The sequence below is a fragment of the Zea mays genome, chromosome 8 (assembly GCF_902167145.1).
Source record: "Zea mays cultivar B73 chromosome 8, Zm-B73-REFERENCE-NAM-5.0, whole genome shotgun sequence".
In the NCBI taxonomy this organism is placed as follows: Eukaryota; Viridiplantae; Streptophyta; class Magnoliopsida; order Poales; family Poaceae; genus Zea; species Zea mays.
The window spans coordinates 167,919,300-167,940,485 of record NC_050103.1 but is presented as its reverse complement, the minus strand read 5'-3'; the positions used below and the strand labels follow the sequence as shown (position 1 = coordinate 167,940,485).

The window sequence follows — 21,186 nt, the reverse complement described above, 5'->3', positions numbered from 1 at the left end:
CCTACGGATGATAAACCACAAAATCTTAAAATTTAGGTGAAAGCCCTTTGGATTGAGCAATAAATAAAAATGCCAGGTAAAGTGAGCAGCAAGCTATAGTGCCTAGTCTCAGGAACAGAACAGGGTAAATGATACTCTGGAGACAAGTGAAGCTGGCATGGCTAAATTCCAGGCATCGACTTGTTTAACATAAACATGGACACAGCATTATTGTTCCACACATGGAAGCGTTATGACAAGCTACCATTATTCATCTACATAAGTGATAATTATAGACGAAGGAAGCTCACTAAAAAAATTATGGACACTAGAAATGGAACATAGGTGTTACCAAATCATAGAGAGAAGGAGAGTAAACAGAGAGCATGGTAAAAGGTTTTCTTGACTTTTTCAGACCCTGCTGTTGGATGGTAGAGGGATAACACCATTGAAGAAGTCCCCAAAGTAGCCAGGCGGTTCATACACCAGCTTGGCGATTATATCTCTGAGGGTGATCAACCCGTCCAGGTTCCCTTCCTCGTTGATCACGTAGATCCTCTGCCTCTTCTCTGCATCCAGCTTCAGTATTATGTCCTTGACGCTGTCCCCCCTTTTGCACGTTATGATGCTCATTTGCCTTTCGCCGGAGCTCTGTCTCGCATTCGCGATGAATTCTTTGGCTGTTAGGGTCCTGCAAGCAGCGGTCTCTGGTCAAATACACAACTCATTTCATGTTCATACAAAACGATGTTTCTGAGATTGATGATGTTGCCATGTAAAGACCTGACCTGTAGTCTCTGTTTGTCTCCGATGCAGTAAGGAGATGCTTGACATCCTTGATCATTATGCTGCCTACCGCCCTGCCGCTATCGTCCACCACCGGTATGCCTCCAACCCCTTTTCTCCTCATCAGCCGGAAGGCCTTGAGTGCCGGCTCGTCCTCGCGCACCTGCCAATACAGTTTCACCGCCACCAGGATCAGGAGGATCATCACCGAGAAATGGGGATTCTGGATCGGAATCAGAAATGCCTAGTGCACCTTGACGATCTTGCTGAGCCTCATGATGGGCAGGCCGATCTCGGAGAGCGTCTTGGTGCCCCACTCCTCGAACCAGTGGAGGCCGACGCACTCGGAGAGCATGTGCACGACGGCGGCCTGCGTGATGATGTTGCTGATGGTGCCCTCGCCGATGTCCACCACCGGCAGGCTCTTCATCCGGTACTTGGACAGCAGCAGCAGCATGGTGAGGAAGGTGTCGGAGCTCTGCAGCGCCAGGAACGGCGCCCACCGGAACGACCCGGAGATATCCTTCACCTTCGTTTTGTTGAACAGGTCCGAAGACGGCAGGGCTCCGAAGACTTCCGCGATGGCTCCCTCAGGCTCCGCCGCCGCTTTGGACGTGACGGCCGCCGCCGCCGCGGCTGCGGCGGCGCCCTCCAGCGTGACGGTGCCTAGCTTCGCTGCCAGCTCGTCGGCGCCTACTTCGGCCGTCGCCGCGGCTTCAGACTGTAAGGAAAGGAGCAGATCAGCGGGGTCAGAGTTTCCTCGCGGCATCATGCAGTGCCGCGCATGAGAAGCGAGCAGAGGCCATGCATGGAGCACCGCCGTGCCTGGTGGAGCAGCCAGACGGCGATGCCGGGGAACTCGACAATGCCGATGTAGCGGTCGATCCAGCTGGCGTCCTCGGGCGCGTCGACGTTCCTGACGGGCGCGCTGATGATCCGGTTGCGGGACAGGATGTCGACGGCCTCGGCGAGCGTGGCGTCCGAGGGGATCTCCACCAGCTGGGCGCCGTCGAAGGCGTGCGGGAAGGACGCGACGGGGATGCTGTCGAAGCAACTGTTGAGCTTGTCGCCGTGGCTCAGCTGCCGCTGCTGCACGTCCAGGCTGTCCCAGATGTCCTCCACGCGCATGCCGATCTCCGCCTCGGGGCTCCACGACCGCGCGCTCCCGTGCGGGGTCGCCTCCGCCTCGGCACCACGCTGCTCCGCCCGCGTCCGCACCGCCTGCATGGCCGCCTCGCCTCTCCCCTCTGCGCGTTGCCGGGGGGTGCTGCTACTCCGTCACGGCTTCTTGCTGCTCTTTCTTCGTTCATTCATGTCATGCGCTACCCGCTAGCTAATAGCTATTTTGGTCCATGGCTTGCACCCGACAACTGAGGCGCGCGCGGATCTGACAGTCAGATGTGTCGCTCCTAGCCATCGGCTTCGCGGGGTCATAGGAACGCCCCTGAGTCATGCGTGGCTGGTATCCTGCGCCTGCATCTCCATGCACAAGGAGATGTTAATTGCTTGGCTTACTACCAGACATCCAAATCCATACCTAGCTGATCTTAGTTGTCACTCTCTACATTCTGAATTGCAAGATATTTTATCTATTATTGGTATATATATTTAGATATACATAATACATTATCTCTATCTATATAATAAAAGTAACATATTTAGAAAATGCCATAATTCTTATCTCTTCCCTACCCCTGTAAAGCATCAGTTTCTCTTGTTTCTATCGTCATCCCTTTTGTAAAAAGAAAACAATAGTATAATGTTCGTGCGTTGCGACGACACAAAAACATATTTGATATATGTCGGTACCTTAAGAATGGGGTACCCACTCCTGCTCGGTCAAGGCAGGATCATTATGGCAAGCTTTAGACACATGATCACATGCGATCTGCCCTAGCTCATAGACTAGGTTTGTCTGGCCAGGCCATTGGTCCTAGCAGGGGGCCAAATCTCCACGAAGGCTCTTCGGATCCCCAACAGTAGGGATCTAGGTCTGCCATGTGTCTACAGAGAAGAAGCACTGTGTCCATAGAGAAGAAGCACTCTGTGGAATTTAGTCAAGGATCGAACACTCATGGGTCGTCTTGGACCCCTTGCGTGTGCCATTTGGACCACCCATCAGGGGTAGTTCGGTGTCGTGCACATGTCCGGACTAATGTGGATAAAGCCCAGACATCCACGAGTGACTTCCAAATCCTCAGGTACGGGAGGTGAGAAGCTACCACGTGGCTAGTAGTTCCTGACCCTTGCTCCAGGCAGAGACCCGCTGTCGCCATGTGGCATGACATAAGCCAGCTAGCGGAGCCTGACACATGCCTCTGGCATGAGTCGTCCCAACATTAAATACAGATAAGACGTGCGCCTGTCCACTTCGGTGGCACGCCCAGTCCACAGTGCGCGGGCTATACTGTTACCCACGTGTTACCAAGGCAAGACCATTGACTCAACGCATCCCCATTATGACTCCGAGTGTTCCCCATGCTTACCGAGGCGGGATGTAACAGGATGAGGGAATAGGACAATAACATCTATACACCCCTACGCACGACAACGTATCAGACTACGCCGCAACCTACACAAAGTCTACACCATTGCTCCGATTAGACATGGAAAGGGTGTAGGATACTAGGAGATCCACACGAAGACCAAGAGAAGGTATCTAACTGCGGTGGGAGGAGATCTTGGTCTGCCAGGATTCATCTCTCCATCTTCTACACATTTAAGTATTAGATTGTCGGGCCTACTTGTCGGGGCTTGGTCACCATATATGTGCCCCCCTTGGACTATAAAAGGGGTAGCATACACACGGACAGGGAGACTTAGACATAAATTTTACAAGCTACGAGCAAAGCAACTCATAGTGGAGTAGGATATTACACTCCGACGGACTGAACCACTCTAAATCCTTATGTGTTCATGTGTTCATACATCTCTACAAGCTAACTTCAAGCCCCTTCCTCATCTTAGGATTAGGGCGGGTGTTATCCGCCACCCGACTAGAGTTTACCTTCGACAATACCCGAAAAAAGCAATAAACTTTATATCAAAGTGAAAACGTAGTTCACATATCAGATATTAAACTAATAATAACAAATATTACAGGTTGTCTTAGCCAAAAGGGTGATAAAGATATGAGTTTAAAAGGAGCCTACCCTTTTTTATAGATTGCTTAGTCATTCGTCCCCTTTAGCTAGCGAAGTGGTACTATGTGAGAGCGTTACGCAACCTATGGCTTTTTATCGTATTAGGCTTGGATGATTTCTCACGACCCATTTGTTGTGTAATGACTTATTGGTAGGTGAGAAGCCAGAGAGAAACATACATATGCGCTTCGCATGTGATGCACCACGCACGACACACGAAACTGATGCTTTAAAAAGTAGTGATTTAAAAATCTTTCTAATCTAACTAGGTCATTACCTCACAGATGGACCGTGAGAAAATACTCAAGGCCAATAGAAAGTACTGTCTCGTTAGCTGAAGGAGGACGGATGAATGAGGAGGACGAAGTACTATCTCGCTAGCTCAAGGCCAACACGAAGTACTTGTCTCCTTTTTAACTCGTACATTTTCAACTTTTTCGTTAAGATAAAATGCAATATTTGTATTTTAATATTTGGTATGTGGGTCATATGTCCACTTAAAATTTAAATTTATTTTTTATGAGAGAGCGTCCATCACACTGGCTTGTCGTTGGACCTCCGCGTGTCGCACAGTCGTTGCACTATATCATTAAATATGATTAGTGTACCATCGCAACGAACAAACATTGTAGTAGTAATTTAGAACGTATGAGTTTTCCTTTTAAAAAACTTATCTGGCCTTTTATTGATATGCCTAGTGAATATTTTTCTTGATCAGATCACCTTGTCATTTCCAAAACTAAATAAAGGGTTAACTCAATCTTAGAATGACCGGTCTAAGTCTCAACCCAATTGAGAGTTGACCAACTCATGAACACAAAAAATACATACAAAGAGGTTATAAAAAACACCATAGACCAAAACAAAAGCATGAAAATAGGTGCAACTCTCCAAATAGGACATCGTCTAGAGTAAATGTCATAATATGATGATTCGCGGACCATGTCTAGGGACAAAGATTCGGTTTTAACATACACATGAGAGCCCCTGTGTCTTTGCTACTTTTAAACCTGCAAGACAAGCTTTGCCTCTTTGATAGTAGTGCGCAAACACATCAGATACATACAGGTTTAGTTGATATTACATTTGTGTTTATATTTCTATTTGGATCCATAACGTTTGCACCCCTATTGATAGTGGATTACAAGCTCTTGCAACTAGGTTAGTTTCCTCATATTATACATTATAGACCACAAATTGGAGGATGCATAAGAGCTTATTCGGTTAGATGTGGACTGAGTAAGATTAGAGAGGATTAAATTCCCTTCTATTCAAAATTCGGATAGGAGGGGATTTAATCCCCTTCAGTCTCCCTCAATCCATATTAAACTGAACATGCTCTAAGTGTGGTAACCATCAATCTCTACTACTCTATAAGACACTAACGAGGGCGTCCACACCCAGCTTCACCGTGCCCCCGTCCGACCCCGCATCCCGCAGCGCCCGCCCCCCGTGTCGTACGCGCACTCCGCTCCCGAAAACGTCTCCCTCCGCGTCAGGGCGTAGCCGCCATCAGCGCATCCACAGCTCGCGCCCGCCCCCCGTGTCCTACGCGCACTCCGCTCCCGAAAACCTCTCCCTCCGCGCCAGGGCGTAGCCGCCATCAGCGCATCCACAGCCGACGCCGAAATCCTCGCTCGCCCCCAAATCCTCCCCCACTGCGCCCTTCCATCGACGACGGACTACCCACGCTTTCGCATCTCTTGAGCTCCAAAGGGCCCCACAATCCTCACCCTCGCTCATCGCCCTTCCATTGACGCCCTTCCAGGTACGTGTGCGCCCCCAAGCTCCTCGCCCTTCTAGGTACGGCCCTGCCCCGTATCTCCCCTTCATTGGCGCCCGTATCTCCTCGCCCTCCCATCCACAGCTATCGCGCCCGCCCCTTTCCATCGTCATCGCCCCCTTCCATCTACAGATCCCCTATGACCTCGTTAGCGGTGTGCCCTACAATCCTACATCGCACTCCCCATCACCGCCGTACTCTCTATCCACGCCTTGCCCCACCCGGGCGCAGCACCTCTCGGTCGCGCCGCCACCGGAGGTCTGCCCCCCTAAGAACAGAGGCAGCATCATTGCCGACGACGGAGCCCGCACATTTGTGGATCCCGTAGAGTGGAGCTCTCCTCTCCTCTTCCCAAGCGGTGGGTGCTCTCCGTTCTCGGGGAGGCCGACGCTTGTCGGTGGGTGTCGTGCCAGCAGCATCAACGACGATGATCTGGTGAACCTCATTTTCGGGAGTCACCTCCCCTCAAGCTACCGACACTCTTCTTCCTCACGCGCGTCAGTAGGCCTCCTCCCCATCCCACTTCAGTTCACTGCCTTTCAGAGCCACCGACGATGAGGACATATGGTGTCGCGGCACCTACAAGCTGCGCGTCGACTTCAGCCGCTCACGCCGCCAGCACAAGAGATGGCCTACTCGCCCTTCGCTGCCTCGACCGCGACGCTAGGCTCTTCAAGCGCTGTCGCGACGAGTCCGCTCCCGCCGTCCCTGCCTCCAATTCGACTCCTACACCCACTAAAGCAGCCCTGCCCGCAAGAATCACCTATCCGATACTCATTCCCTCCTTGTCGCCCGACGTAGCAGCTCGCCGGGATGCTATTGAGTCAGAGGTGCGTGCCTTGCCTAGGGTTCACTCAACAACATAAACATTCACAATTTACTGACGTCCGTGATTAATGTGCCTGAGGAAATTCTAAAAAAGTTAGATGGTTATTGTACCCTTTCCTCTCTCCACCAATACCTTTGTTTACACTACCGTCAGTGGGTGAACCACTTAACAGATAGATGTGGGGAAGTGACTAATAGTAGCTTGCCTCGGTAAAAAAACGATTAGTAGCTTGCAAGGAATTTGATGTTTTGCTATTTGAAAGTTTAAGAAAAACATGACGTCTTCAATAGTTTCATGTACTTCTTGTGTTTCTTTTCAAATTTCTTTAGTTTGTCTTTTATATCCAGTTAGCTTGAAGACCTGTCAAAGCTGGTGGACAAATCACAAACAATGTTCAGATGACACCACCAGTTAGCTCAAAGCCTCAGTCCTATTGTTTAAGGTAAATCTAATCTATCTATGTTCTATTGTTTAAGGTTATAAGCTTAAAGATCCCTAGATGACTCTGTAGTTGTATGAACATGTTATGTGCTCGTGCCTGAGATTGTGTAAGGTTATAGACATTCATATATACTAATATAAATAGTGACACTGGTAACCGAGCACATATATTTCTTCCAAAAAGATTAGCACAAATATTTACATCCTAAACAAAGATGGTCTAGGGATTTTTCCCAATATCATGAGGGAAGGTTCTAATATGTTCTAATAATCCTTTTAAGATGACATAATTATTAGTCAATGCGATGAAATAGGTGCTAGCACTCTCAGTCTGCATTCATCTTGGATTATGGCTTGAGGCTATGACTGTTCAGTCAGCATTCACATGCAATTGGAAATTCGTATTCTGGTAACTAGCAACGATTACTACTTATGTTCTATTTTTATTATTCTGGCAGCTAGCAACGATTATTGCTTTTTTTCTAACATCCTGTATGAGAAGATCACGTAAAGCAAATCTGAAACATTCAAGACTAAAGTTGCTAACTGCGCAGAGCATGTGGGTTGAACAAACAGAATGGTCCTTGCGGTTTGGGATGGAGATCCAAATTAATGGCCTGTTAAGTAGATATTATTTAGCAGTACCAAAACTGTAGTATCAAGTGACAAAAGGCTTTTATAGACCAAAACAACATTACCAAACTATGGAGCTAATTGGTTGTACGGACCAAAGCAGCAGTAACTAAGGCTGGACGAAAAACTCATAGTTCGTTAACTCGCTCGACTCGACTCGATAGTGGCTCAACTCGACTCGACTCGTTTATAATTTGTAACGAGTTGAGCTTGTATTTCAACTCGCTATGATAACGAGCCAACTCGAGCCGGCTCGCGAGCTAACTCGCGAGCCAAACGAGTTGGAGTAATTAGTCAAATCACAATAATCTCCGATCCAAAATAGTTAATCTTCTACTCTACTATAGTTAATATTGTTCTTTGTTGAGTGTGGAACCTTAAGTTGCAAGCTCTATTCTTTTTTTCTAAATAGAGCTCTTTCTTTTCTTTTGCTACATGTTTTTATATCCGTTCGTAGACACTAGACATGGTATTATCGAGCTGGCTCGCGAGCTAAACGAGCCAGCTCGAGTCGGCAAACGAGTCAAGCCGAGTTGGATCTTTAGCTCGTTAACATAACGAGTCGAGCCGAGCCAGCTCGTTATCTTAACGAGCTCGCTCGAGTCGAGTCGAGTCGAGCCGAGCCGAGCTAGCTCAATATCCACCCCTAGCAGTAACCAAAGAATGAGACAGAGACATTTTTCGCATTCCATCATGAGAAGCTAACCAGTTTGATATAGTTGTGAAAATCACAGTCAGTAACCATAGAAATGTATTCATCCAACATATATGGCGATCTGTGCTATGTGGGTGCAGGGCGATGCGATCTTATGAGTATGCGTGGTTAGTGACTCATCACAAATTGAGGTGTGCAAGAAACCTGCCAGTTTAATTGGTGTGCAAAGAAACTGCCAGTTTATTGGGGTTTAATGGCTTTGTTGGTTATGTGAATAAGTTTAATGTGATCATTTTAATGCAGCATTAGGCTTAGCTTACTTCCAGTGAATCAACACTCCTGCCACTACTTGTTAACTGGCTTGTGTGATTAGAGCAATCCTAGCCAACACTGTCAAGTGGCTTGAGTGGGGAGTGTTTTGCTATTTTTGGGCTATGGCTCTTGCAATTGGGGGTGGTAGGGTTTAGCCCATCGGGTTTCAATTTCGATTTTGGCTATTTGTTGATAGGCTTTGAATTTTAGTGCTTTTGTTTAGACTGAAATGGTTCAGTTCATGGGTCGTACCCAAGTTTATTACTTCTGAATGAGGCGATTGATTTTGCTTCAGTAGTTGTGTGCTTGTAGTGAGGCTGTAATGGGGAATCTCCTGCGGGTTGGAGCTATGGCAATCACTGCTAATAGGAGCTTTAGCTTACCTGTTTTGAGTTGGATGTTGTGTTCTTTATGGTAGGTTACAGGTTCCAGTGTTTTCTTCTATTTGGGCTTGAAATGCTTCATCTATTACTTTAGATTAGTGATTGATGTTACTTGAGTAGCAGTGTGTTTGTAGTGAAGGTGGAATGGGGAATCTCTTGCAGCCTGGAGCTTTGGTAATCAGCCAGTCACTGCTACTACAAGCTTTAGCCCCTGATTTCTAATTGGATGTTCAATTGTTCAATATTAGATGGCAGGTTAGTTTCTAATGATTTATTTTGTTTTGACTTCTAATGCTTCAGCAACTATAGTTATGCTGTTTCGATTTTTCTCATTATCATTATCATCTTAATTTTCTATCGTTATAAGAGCATGTCCTTGTAAAGTAGCTCTAATCTTTGAGGTCAAACTGTATTCTATATTGTACCTGTTACCTGACTATTCAGACATACATCATTTTATCAACACATATTTTCCAGTATTTATAAACTAACTGCCAGATTTTTGTTCTTATTTCCTTTGTTTGCAAAGTTTGTTCGTTGTTATACGCAACTATAGTTATGTTTTCTTTTTTGAGAGGATTATCCTATAATTTTCTCTGGAGTGATTCTTTGTTCATTTAAATCTGATCGAAATTTGAAAATAATGTTGTATTGCAATCCTTATAGCTGTCTAATGCTGGAGGCCATCTTATTATTTTAAGCGACGGTGTTTGGGATGCTTTTGACTGCAGAAATTGGTTTTAAATGTGCATGAGGGCTTCCTCCTGAGGCCACAGCTGAGCCAATTGTTAAAGTACAATACTAATACCCTTCCCACCCATCCTAACACAAGGTCTCAAATCCTCAGTTGTACATGTATTGTTCCTAACTGGTGTATTGTTTGCAGGAAGCAGTTGAAGCAAAAGGATTGAGAGATGATACAACTTGCATTGTCATTGACATAATATCACCAAAGAAACCAAAACACACTATACAATCTCAAAGAACGCCAGGAAAAGGCCTTGTGCTTCTAAAAAATTTCTTTTTAAGGAAAACAACATCTAACTCGTTGTCTCTCCATTATAAGAATAATTATTCTGAGCCAGATTTGGAGGAGGTCTTTGAGGGTGGATGCCCATCCCTATCAAGGAGGTTTGTACCCTTACCTCATCTTGATTGCGAATGCATTATAGCTGGGAAATAATTATACTATAAACTTATGCTTTCCAGTTAATAAATGTATTGTCATCTATGGAGACATGAGAATTGGATCAACTAAAACTATGACCCCTGTGTTGTTCGTTTGCTCTCAGAACATTCGACTAGCAAAAGACCCAGTGATCTATCAAAATATTTAATTGTTTTACTAAGTCGTATGATCAATGACACTTACAAATACATCTGGCTGTGAATAATTTGCAGGTATCATTGGAATTCAGTCTTTAGTTCGACAAATAACGGCTTAGTAGCACTAGAAAAAGAGGGGGTCATGATTCCACAATCTGTGCAGTGTGCTGGTTCAGGGACATGGAATCACCAGGCGGTTGTTCTGGATAGTTTGAAGACTAAGGGCCTGTTTGGTTTGTGGCTAACTACGCCACACTTTGCCTAAGGTTAGTCGTTCAAATTGAAGAACTAACCTTAGACAGAAAAGTTAGACAAAGTGTGGCAAGTTAGGCAGGGAACCAAACATGCCTTAAATATCTCCAGTCATGTATACAATAATCTTACAGTCCGTGAGAGGAAATTGCTTGTAAAATCTTGCATTGACTTATATCACTCGTTACTAGCAGCAATAAGTCTATATGTGTCGGGTACCATAATTAGGGGTACCCCCAACGCTCCTAATCATGGCTGGTAAACACCCTCAGACCAACTGACGGGTGCGGTTCAAGTCAAGGCTTCGTCTACCCAAGGGATGCGATTTCACCCGAGCCCAGCCTCGGGCTGGAGCAGTAGTCCCAGACGAGTTCACGCCTCACCCGAGGGCCTCCTCAGGCAGCGAGCGCCCCCTCGGCTCTCCCGAAGCCCGGCTCGGGCAGGCTTCGTTGTGAAGCAACCTTGGCCAGACCGCCTCACCAACCGACCGCTTCGCAGGCACATTCAATGCAGGGGATGCCTGACGCCGTATCCTAACACACGCGCCTCAGTCGGCTAGGCCGAAGTGACCGCAGTCACTTTGCCCCTCTTCTTTACTGTCTGATGTGACAGGAAAATAGCGCCGCTCGCTCCGATCCGACTGTCGTGTCAACCACCCAGACAAAGACTGACAACAAGTCACGATCAACCACCGAGTTCGGCCTCGGGCGCAACAGGAAGCTCCGCCTCGCCCGACCTCAGGCTCCGGCCTCGGGAGGAGGTTTCCGCCTCGCCCGACCTCAGGCTCCGGCCTCAGGAGGAGGTCTCCGCCTCGCCTGACCCCCGGACTCGGCCTCGACCCCGGTCTTGGGAGGAATCGCGTCCTCACCCAACCCCAGCATCGGCCTCAAGAGAAGTCTCCGCCTCGCCCGACCTTGGGCTCGGACCGACCATGCCAACAGGGGATATATCATTACCCTATTCCTAGCCTTCTCAGGCTACAAGGAACAAGACCGGCGTCCCATCTGGCTTACCCCGGCGACGGATAATGATGGTGCCCCACGTGCACCATGACGTCGGTGGCTCTCAACCCCTTACGGCAGCAAGGAGACGTCAGCAGGATCCTTGCCGCAGTGCCAACTGTGCTCCTACAGGACTCAGGCGCTCCTCCGACGGCCAAGCCATCATGTGTACAGGGCCCAAGCTCTCCCCCGACAGCCACGTTGGCATGTACACAAGGCTTAGACACTCTTCTGCCGGACATGTTAGCGCATATCTACGCCCCCCGTTGTACGTCTGGACCCTCTCCTTGTGTCTATAAAAGGGAGGTCCAGGGCCATCCTGGAGGGGGTTCGCGCGAGGGAAGGAGCGGACGAACGGGCTCCCACTCTCTGCCTCACTCTCCCTCACGTGACGCGCTTGTAACCCCTACTACGAGCGGCACCCTGGTGCAGGATAATACAAGGCTTGCCCCACATCTTGTGTTCCATCCCACGGCAACCCATCTGGGCAGGGGCACGCAGCGATTTCACTCATCGGTCCAGGGACCCCCCGGGTCTGAAACACCGACAGTTGGCGTGCCAGGTAGGGGCCTGTTGCATGTTGACGAACACCTTCCCGTTGAGTTCAAGATGGGGAGTCTTCAGCAACCTCTTCAGCCTGGAACGGTGCTCCGCTTCGGGAGTCTCGAGTTCATGTCCCTCGACGACAGCTACGACATGGTACTCCTCCCCTCGCGGCGCGACGACAGCGACGGTCTTCGACTCGCTTGGCGGCGGAGAGCTCGGCGACAGCATCTCCCCGTGGCAGAAGAGGAGCACTCCGGTCATCCCCGCCACCCTCCTCGCCGGAGGAGGAAGAGACGGGGCAACCATGGCCACACAGGAGGCGGCACCTTGTCGGTTGTCGCACCAGAGCAAGTCGACGACGCCGACACTCCCCCGAGGGACATGTCGGGCATTGTCCTCGCACCTAAGACGACGGCAGGTGTCACTTCCCCGCAATGCGTCAACCCCAAGCGGACTGATGACGCCAGCACCCTCGCAAAGGATCTGCTGGGCATTACCCTCGTACCTGAGATGACGGTGTGCTCCGCCCCTGACGCGATGTCACCACCGTCCATCGACCAAGAGGTACCGTCCATTTTCCATCTCGTACCTTTTCGATTCAGCTTCGATACACCTAGCGACCCCGCTACGGTGAGCGCCTTCGTAGAGGCATATCCAAACCTTCTGGGGTACCACATGTGGTCGACCTGGGACCGACTGACAGCTGTCTCAACCTTCGGACCGGCGGGTTCCAAGGAAGAGGACGACCCCGACTCCGGTTGGGATTTCTCTAGCCTCAATGACCGCGGTGCCATGCGGGACTTCATGTCAGCATGTGACCACTGCCTCTCCGGTTGTTCTGACGATGGCCATGACCTTGACGACGAAGGTTATGGCCCAAGTCGTGAATGTTTCCACGTCGATCAGGGAGATCACAACGAAGGCAACCACCTCGGTATGCCGAAGGTTGACGATCCCCCTGGGCCCGCATCTCTCGTTTACATCCTGCGAGAGCTAGTTGTGGTCCTAGTCCCTGCGGGGGTTAGGACATACAGCTCGAGCAAATCCACGAGATGCAGGCCCGGGTCGACGGGGAAGCAGGCCGGCTTGTGCAGCTCTGACAGAACATCGAACAGGAGTGGGCAGGCCGAACACTCACCGGAGAAGCCTGTCATCGGGCCCAAGACATCCAGCACCGCATCGTCGACAATGCCAGGGCAGCGTTGCCCCCGGCCGTTAGCGGGTCCGGCCAGGACCTAGCTGCAGCGGCGATGCTACTTCAAGCCATGCCAGAGCCATCCACCACCGAGGGACGGCGTATCCAGGGCGAACTCAAGAATCTCCTAGAAGGTGCCGCAGTTCGACGAGCCGAGAGCTCCGCCTCCTGAAGGCGAGCTGACCCCTCGGAGCATCACGTGGTGTCCTCCCGACGCATGCGGGAAGCCTCGGTCCGTCCCGAGCGCATGCGGGACGAGGCGCCTGCCGCCTAGGATCGCCTCGGCAATGAGCACCACCATCTCGACCATAGAGCCTGCCTCGACGAGAAGGTGCGCCGAGGCTACCACCCCAGGCGTGGGGGACGCTGCAACAACGAGGAGGATCGCAGTCCTTCGCCCGAACCACCCGGTCTGCGAGTCTTCAGCCGGGCCATATGACGAGCGTCGTTCCCTGCCCGTTTCCGAGCCCCAACTACCATCACCAAGTACTCGAGGGAGATGAGGCCGGAGCTGTGGCTCGCAAACTACCGACTGGCATGCCAGTTGGGAGGGGCGGATGATGACAACCTCATCATCCGTAATCTACCCCTTTTCCTCTCTGACGCCGCCCGAGCCTGGCTGGAGCATCTGCCTCCTGCGCAGATCTCCGACTGGGACGATCTGATCAAGGCTTTCGCGGGAAACTTCCAAGGCACGTACGTGCACCCTGGGAACTCGTGGGATCTCCGAAGCTGCCGCCAGTAGCCAGGAGAGTCTGAAAGGGAAATGTGCCCTTGGGCCATTTCTAAGTATTTTGGTGATTGAGTGCCAACGCAAGTGCTTTTGTGTTGATCTATGCAATGTGGTGGACAAAGTGCAAATCAAGTCAAAATGTATGTTTCTAGACTTAGTACATTGTTTTATGGACTAATGTATTGTGTCTAAGTGCTGGAAACAGGAAAGATTGAATTGAAAATGAGTGTCACACCCGGCTTTAAGGGACAAAGCCAGGTGCATCTCATACATGCGCCAAGAAGACAACATATATAATAACAGAGTGTATAGAGATAAATGTCAATAACATCAGAGTATTTATTACATAGCGGAAGACTTATTACAAAATAAAAGAATAAATATAAAACGAACTAAGGATCGTTGGCGCCAATGTCAACTGAGAAACGCCACCTAGATCAGATCATACTCCTCGCCTTGTGGCTCCTCCTGAACTACCTGTTCTTCTCCTGTGGGGGGTGTGAGACAGCAAGGGTGAGCTCACACATGTTCATCGCTCAACAAGTTGTGGGGAATAATGTGGCATGAACTCACCAAAGGTGGGAGTTCATGAAATGTAAGGCTGATCAACAACAGGGGTTAAAGCTGAGCATTGCTTTTAAGTAGTTGGTCAAAATTTTATTAGCAGTTACTAAGTGTAAGTAAATACCAAACCATAATAAAGTAATAGAACAAAATTAATAATAATCCCATGCAAATAACAAATTGAGTTTAGGTTCCATAATTTAATCATCGGAGAGTTCTGAGCCGCTCATGACCGTGAGCTCGGCTAGTATACCAGTTTTACACTCTGCAGAGGTTGTACCCTTTACCCACAAGTCGTGTTTCCCATGTCGCCAGGGTTAGTTAGGCCCTTAGACACTACCAAGGTGAATGGCTAGGGATCCACTACGAGGCCTTTACAAAGTTCCACTAGCTTCCGAAAACCCGCTACAGTTTATAGGAAGAGCACTTGCAAGAATCCCCCGTCTGACCGCCATCGCAGCTAAATCAACCCGAGAACCTCCTTGCATGCAACTCCCCTACTGCCCTTGCCCCTTTCGGGTAAGGTAGTCTTCCACTAGCTTTCCTAATTAGTCAGCCAAGAGCGTCCCATTAAACCCTTGTGGCGGCACGTGTTTCTCAAGTTAAGCTCCATGTTCCAATTAACAATAACATAATGATCTTGATATGAACATAAATAGAATAACAAAATAACTGGAACATGGATATAATAAATGATTATACCAAAACCATATAAAGCAATAGCAAACTACCTAAGTGATTCAGGGGTAAACAAGGTAATGAGATAAACAATCTAGGGTGACCTATCGGGTCCCATCAAAATTAAACCTATGCATGGTAAATGATTATGAAGAACATTATTGGGTAACAAAAGTGAATCAAGGGCACAACTTGCCTGGCACTTGAGACTCCAGGTACCAACTTGCTCTTCAAGTAACTCGTAACCTCGCTGATAGTCGTAGCAATACAAACAAACATGGTATAAACAAAATTAACATCACACCAAACATAAGAATACACTGCGTAAAAATAATCTACGCGTTGCTACGAGACTAACGCAACTTGAACGGATCAAATCGGAATTAAAATGAAGGAGTTATGAATTTATGAAGTTTTAAGTGTTGGATAACAGATTAAATAGGATATTAATTTTAATATGGTTTTCATGTTAAAATAGTGTTACCAAGGGATAAACATAATTAATACAAATTATAGGAACTAGAATGGGTTAATTTGGACCACATATGAATTTTCTATGAATAAAATGAGTTTCTGGAATTATTTATATACTAGAAATCATTTTCTATAATTATTTATTTATTTTCACTGCTCCCTGGATCTCGCGCACAAAACAGAGAACAGCCGGGTCTAACTCATAAAAATTCTTAAGACTCAGTGAACACCGCCCGAGGATGGCGGGTTAATTCCTACTTTAATCAGGGGCTCATGTGCAAAAAGGCCAGGCCGAAGGGGTACCGGGTAACTAGAGCCGTCCAGATTAGATCTAGCGGCGAAGATTGGATCTGGCGTGTTATGTACTGGTGAGCAGTGAGGACCATTGGATAATGGATCAACGGTCCAGGTCACATTTGAACGCGATCTAATCCTACACGTCGGTAAATGATCCAACGGTAGAGATAGGCTCTAGTCGGGTTGGCCCTATCTTCCAATCCTGGCCACTGATAACATGATCTACGGTTCATGGGTTGTCTTCCACCATCGATAGCTGAGCGCAGCAGATCCCGCACCAGTGGCGGCTGCCCCCAACGGTGGAGACCATCACCGGTGCCTCCATCCAATCGAGCACCAGAACTCCACTTTCCCCTACGGTTTGTGCTACGCAGAGCGGACCAGCAAGCGAACCAAAGGGTCCAGAATCTCACCAGGGATCATGCCGAGGAGACCTTCAACCATGGTGCAGCGGCTCGGTGATGAGCACTAGATTGAAGGAATTCCGCAGAGGCCCTGCCCATCAGCGCACCATGGTGAACCGTCCGAACACCGACGGGATCAAGCGCTGCGACCCTGTGTCCCTCGCAGCTTCACTCTGACGACGACGGCACGCTCGCTGCAGCGAGGAAGCCCTGGATTGGGCGCTCAAGGTTCCCGTGCTTCCTGGTAGTCAACGGAGGGCGAAGTCTGACACTTATGTAGGCCTCCCAGCGGAGAGCCCGACTGTCCGAGTATGGCGCGATAGCGCGGCGAGAGAATCAGCAAGGTTGTTTGCCGAGCAGTGGAAGGGAGATCTCCATGCAATATTGGCGTGGCCAGATCCAAATTTCCACGGACTACTCCGTCTTCTGCGCGCGCGTCAGGTAGGAGGAGCACCTGTGAAGCTAGGCAGTGGGTCCCGCCAACGGCTAGCCCCATCCGCGCTACGAATAGGTGCCGCGCTGCGCGCGGAATTCTGTTACAGTGCCTACGATCCTGGAGAAAAGATAGGGAGGTGGAGAAGATGGACCTGACCGGTGGGTCCCGCCCTGAAGCAGCAGTGCGCGCTCGGCCATGTGGCTGTGAGGATGACTGCCACGGCCCACCCGTCATTGGGAGAGAGCATGAGGCACATGGTGGGCTGGTTTGAGCCGTCCGGATGTAATGTGAGATTGGGCCAAAAGTGAGGTAGCAGGCCCAACGACGTCTTGCTTCCTTTTTTTCTTTTTTTTCATTTCAAATATGAATTTGATTCAAGTTTAAATTCCTGGTTTCGAAAATGCATCAAACCAGTACTTCATCATGTGTTTGCATAAATATTTCATTTACCTTTACTGTATTTATTCATTCGTTAATATTTTAAACTTTATAGCTAAGGGAATAAATAGCTTAATTCAAATTTTCTTTCCATTCTCTTTTATTTTCTATTTCCATGTCATTTTGTTTTCAATTTAGAGATTATACCTCATGTGTCCATTAATATATTAATATATTTTTAATGACACATTTATTTTATTATTCACAAATGCACAATCCAATAAGACTCATCATGATGCACATATTAATTTAAGTGTCATTAGCTAATCAATGACTTTTGAAGTGTTGATTCACCAAAACATGTGTGTAAATCAACTATGTTTTCAATTTTACATTTTTGAGTATTACAAATCCTACCCCCCTTAAAAAGAATCTCATCCTCGAGATTTAGGAAGGACTAGGGAAAAGATGGGGAAAATCTATGCGAAGCCCTTCTTCTCTTTCCCAAGTAGCTTCATCTTTTCCATGATGTCTCCATTGTACTTTACACATTTTTATAGTCTTATTTCTTGTAACTCGAGCCAAAGTGTCAAGAATCTTGATAGGGTACTCCATGTAAATAAAACCACCCTGAACATTAAGCTCTTCCATTGGTAATTGTTCCTCAGGACACGGAGACACTTCTTGAGTTGAGACACATGGAATACATTATGTACATCTGATAGATTATCAAGTAGCTCGAGTTGATAGGCCATCTCTCCAGCTCGCCTAAAAACTCTGAATGGTCCAATGTAGCGAGGGGACAATTTGCCCTTGACTTTAAATCTCCTCATTCCACGAAGTGGTGACACCTTGAGGTTCACATGATTACCTTCCTCAAACTCCAGTGGTCTTCTTCTATTATCAGCATAGCTCTTTTGCCTGGTCTGAGCTACCCTCAAATTCTCCCAAATTATACGGACTTGTTCTTCTGCCTCTTGAATAAGCTCAGGTACAAAGAATTGTCTTCCTCTAGTCGTATCCCAATATAGAGGAGTCCTGCACTTCCTGCCATATAGAGTCTCGAATGGTGACATCTTCAGACTGGCCTGTTAACTATTATGAGAACTCAGCATAAGGTAGACTCTTGTCCCAACTACTACCATATTGAAGGGCACAAGTTCTCAACATGTCCTCCAATACTTGATTAGTCCTTTTTGTCTGTCCATCAGTCTGAGGATGGCCGAACTAAAATTCAACTTCGCATCCGTATTCTCATGAAAACTTTTCCAAAATCTAGGGGTAAACTATGATCCTCTATCCGAGATGATCTTCTTCGGTACACCGTGTAGAGACATAATCTGAGCCATATATAACTCTACCAATTGAGATCCCTTACAAGTAGTCTTTATAGGAATGAAGTGAGCCACTTTAGTCAATCTATCCACAATCACCCATATAGCATCATATCCTTTCTGGGTGCGAGGCAATCTAGTAATTTAATCCATACCAATCTCTTCCCACTCCCACTCAGGTATCTTTAGTGAATGCAGTAGTCTAGCTGGCCTCCGGTGTTCAGCCTTAACTTTTTGACACACATCGCACATAGCCACATGTGTAGCCATATCTCTCTTCAATCCATATCACCGGTATTTCTGCTTCAAATCCTGATACATCTTGGTACTACCAGGATGAATAGAATAATCCAAGTCATGGGCTTCCTTTAAAACAGTCTCACGAAGGCTTTCAATCTCCGGAACACATAACCGATCCTTGAACCATATGGTGCCTTGCTCATCATCCGTGAATTCCGGACCTCGTCCTTCAGTAATCAGATCCTTAATCTCTTGTATTTTAGCATCACCAATTTGTCCTTTGCGGAATTCTTGCTCCAAGGCAGGTTCTACATCAATAATAACTCCTTTAGTGTGAGCAACTATCCCCAGGTTAAGTCTCCTAAAATCCTCAACAATCTCATCGGGTAGCTGGGCAACAACAGCTGAACGAACATGCTCCTTTTGACTCAAGGCATCTGCAACCAAATTTGCCTTGCCCGGGTGATAGTGAATTTCCAAATCATAATCCTTAATAAGCTCCAACCAACGGCGTTGCCTCAGGTTGAGATCCTTCTGAGTGAATATATACTTCAAAATCTTATGATCCGTGTACACATGGCACTTGGTTCCCATGATATAATGTCTCCATATCTTAAGTGCGTGCACAACAGCTGCTAATTCTAAGTCATGAGTGGGATAGTTAAATTCTTGTTTCCACCACTGACGAGATGCGTAAGCAATCACGTGTCCTTCTTGCATGAGCACACATCCTAATCCTTGGCCACATGCATCACAATAAATGTCAAATCCCTTTTGTAGATTTGGCATAACCAACATTGATGGTGACATTGATTTACTTCTTTAATTGATCGAAGCTATCTTGGCACTTCTCATCCCACTTGAACTCTCTTCCCTTCTCCAGAAGTGAGGTCATAGGCTTAACAATCTTAGAAAATCCTTCAATAAATCTCTGATAGTATCCTACAAGTCCCAAGAGGCTCTGAATCTCCATAACTGTAGTGGGTATGCTCCACGCCACTATCTCCTTAACTTTAGCAGGATCCACTGAAATTCCTCCATTAGAAATAATATGACCAAGAAATGGCACCTCGCCAATCCAAAACTCGAATTTACTGTACTTGGCGTAGAGTTGATTATTTTGTAGCTTCTGTAGCACCAATCTCAGATATTTCTCATGATCACTATCACTCTTGGAATAAATAAGAGTATCGTCAATGAAAACCACGACGAATCTGTCCAGATCATGAACTCCTTATTCTTTAGATCCATAAAATAGGCCGGTGTATTAGTTAGTCCAAATGACATAACGGTGAACTCATATAAACCATATCGGGTTGAAAAATCCGTCTTGGAATTATCCGATGGCCAAATCTTCATTTGATGGTAACCCGATCGAAGATCAATCTTCGAGAATACCTTTGCACCCCTCATCTGATCAAGTAGGTCCTCAATACGGGGAAACAGATACTTGTTCTTCACTGTAACATCATTAAGTGATATATAATCCACACACATTCTTTGTAATCCATCCTTCTTCTGTACAAACAGAACCGGCGCTCCCCAAGGTGAGGAATTCGAACGAATGTACCTAGCCTCTTGTAACTCTGTTAATTGCTTCTTAAATTCCTTTAGTTCTTCTATGGACATCTTGTATGGCCGTTTAGAAATAGGGGCAGTCCCAGGTAAGAGATTAATGACCAACTCAACTTCCATATCTGGTGGCATCCCTAATAACTTCTCTGGAAAGATATCCGAAAAATCCCTAACTGCACGGATGTTGTCACCCACCAACTTCTCATCTACTAAGAATGTCGCTAGTCTGATGGTGGTAGTTACTGCAACTTCAACTTCAAATCTTTGTCCTTTGGAACTGATGAGTTCTACGGTTCCCTTAGCACAGTGTATATACTGCCTTTGTCTTTCTTAACCATGACATACCAAGGATCAAATCTATACTGCTCTCTTCTAACAGTATAGGGGTAGCCCATTAGGGTTAGAAATATAGGGTAAGAAAGGAAGAATTGTAGACAAGGCGAGTAATTAAGAGGAATATTACTGCGGGGGATTTATTAGCTAAGTAGATTAGTGTGTTTTCCACTAAAGCTAATACATTACCTTATGGTGGTACATGCTAAGATGCCCGTCTATACTATTTCAATCAATCAAAGAAGCAAATCAGGCATTTATCATCAGAACAATCAAACAACATTTTTTAAAGAAAATAGTTTTAATTTGGTCTTAGGCTTCTTATCTCTTAAAAAGATCATAAATCTAGGATTCCAAGGTGAGAAATCCATCTTGTCTCAGAGTAGAAAAGGTAAGAATGATCAGAGTGGAACAGTAGAAGGTGAGACAGGATCAAGATAAGTGTAGAAAGAATCAGAGTAAGGTAAGTATAGAAT

At 47.1% G+C, this 21,186-nt stretch overlaps 1 protein-coding gene and 1 pseudogene across 1 annotated transcript; both read right to left on the bottom strand.

Moving 5' to 3' along the window:
* Positions 1-23: 23 nt before the first annotated feature.
* Positions 24-2,380, bottom strand: LOC100384442 (SNF1-related protein kinase regulatory subunit gamma-1). The gene is made up of 4 exons (XM_008657104.4): positions 1,591-2,380; positions 1,019-1,486; positions 768-928; positions 24-670 (listed from the first exon to the last, which is right to left on the bottom strand). The coding sequence occupies exons 1-4, from the start codon at positions 1,990-1,992 to the stop codon at positions 391-393; spliced, it is 1,311 nt and encodes a 436-aa protein (XP_008655326.1). The 5' UTR covers positions 1,993-2,380; the 3' UTR covers positions 24-390.
* Positions 2,381-3,733: 1,353 nt separating this feature from the next.
* LOC111590081 (uncharacterized) lies at positions 3,734-3,898 on the bottom strand (annotated as a pseudogene).
* Between the last annotated feature and the right edge of the window lie 17,288 nt (positions 3,899-21,186).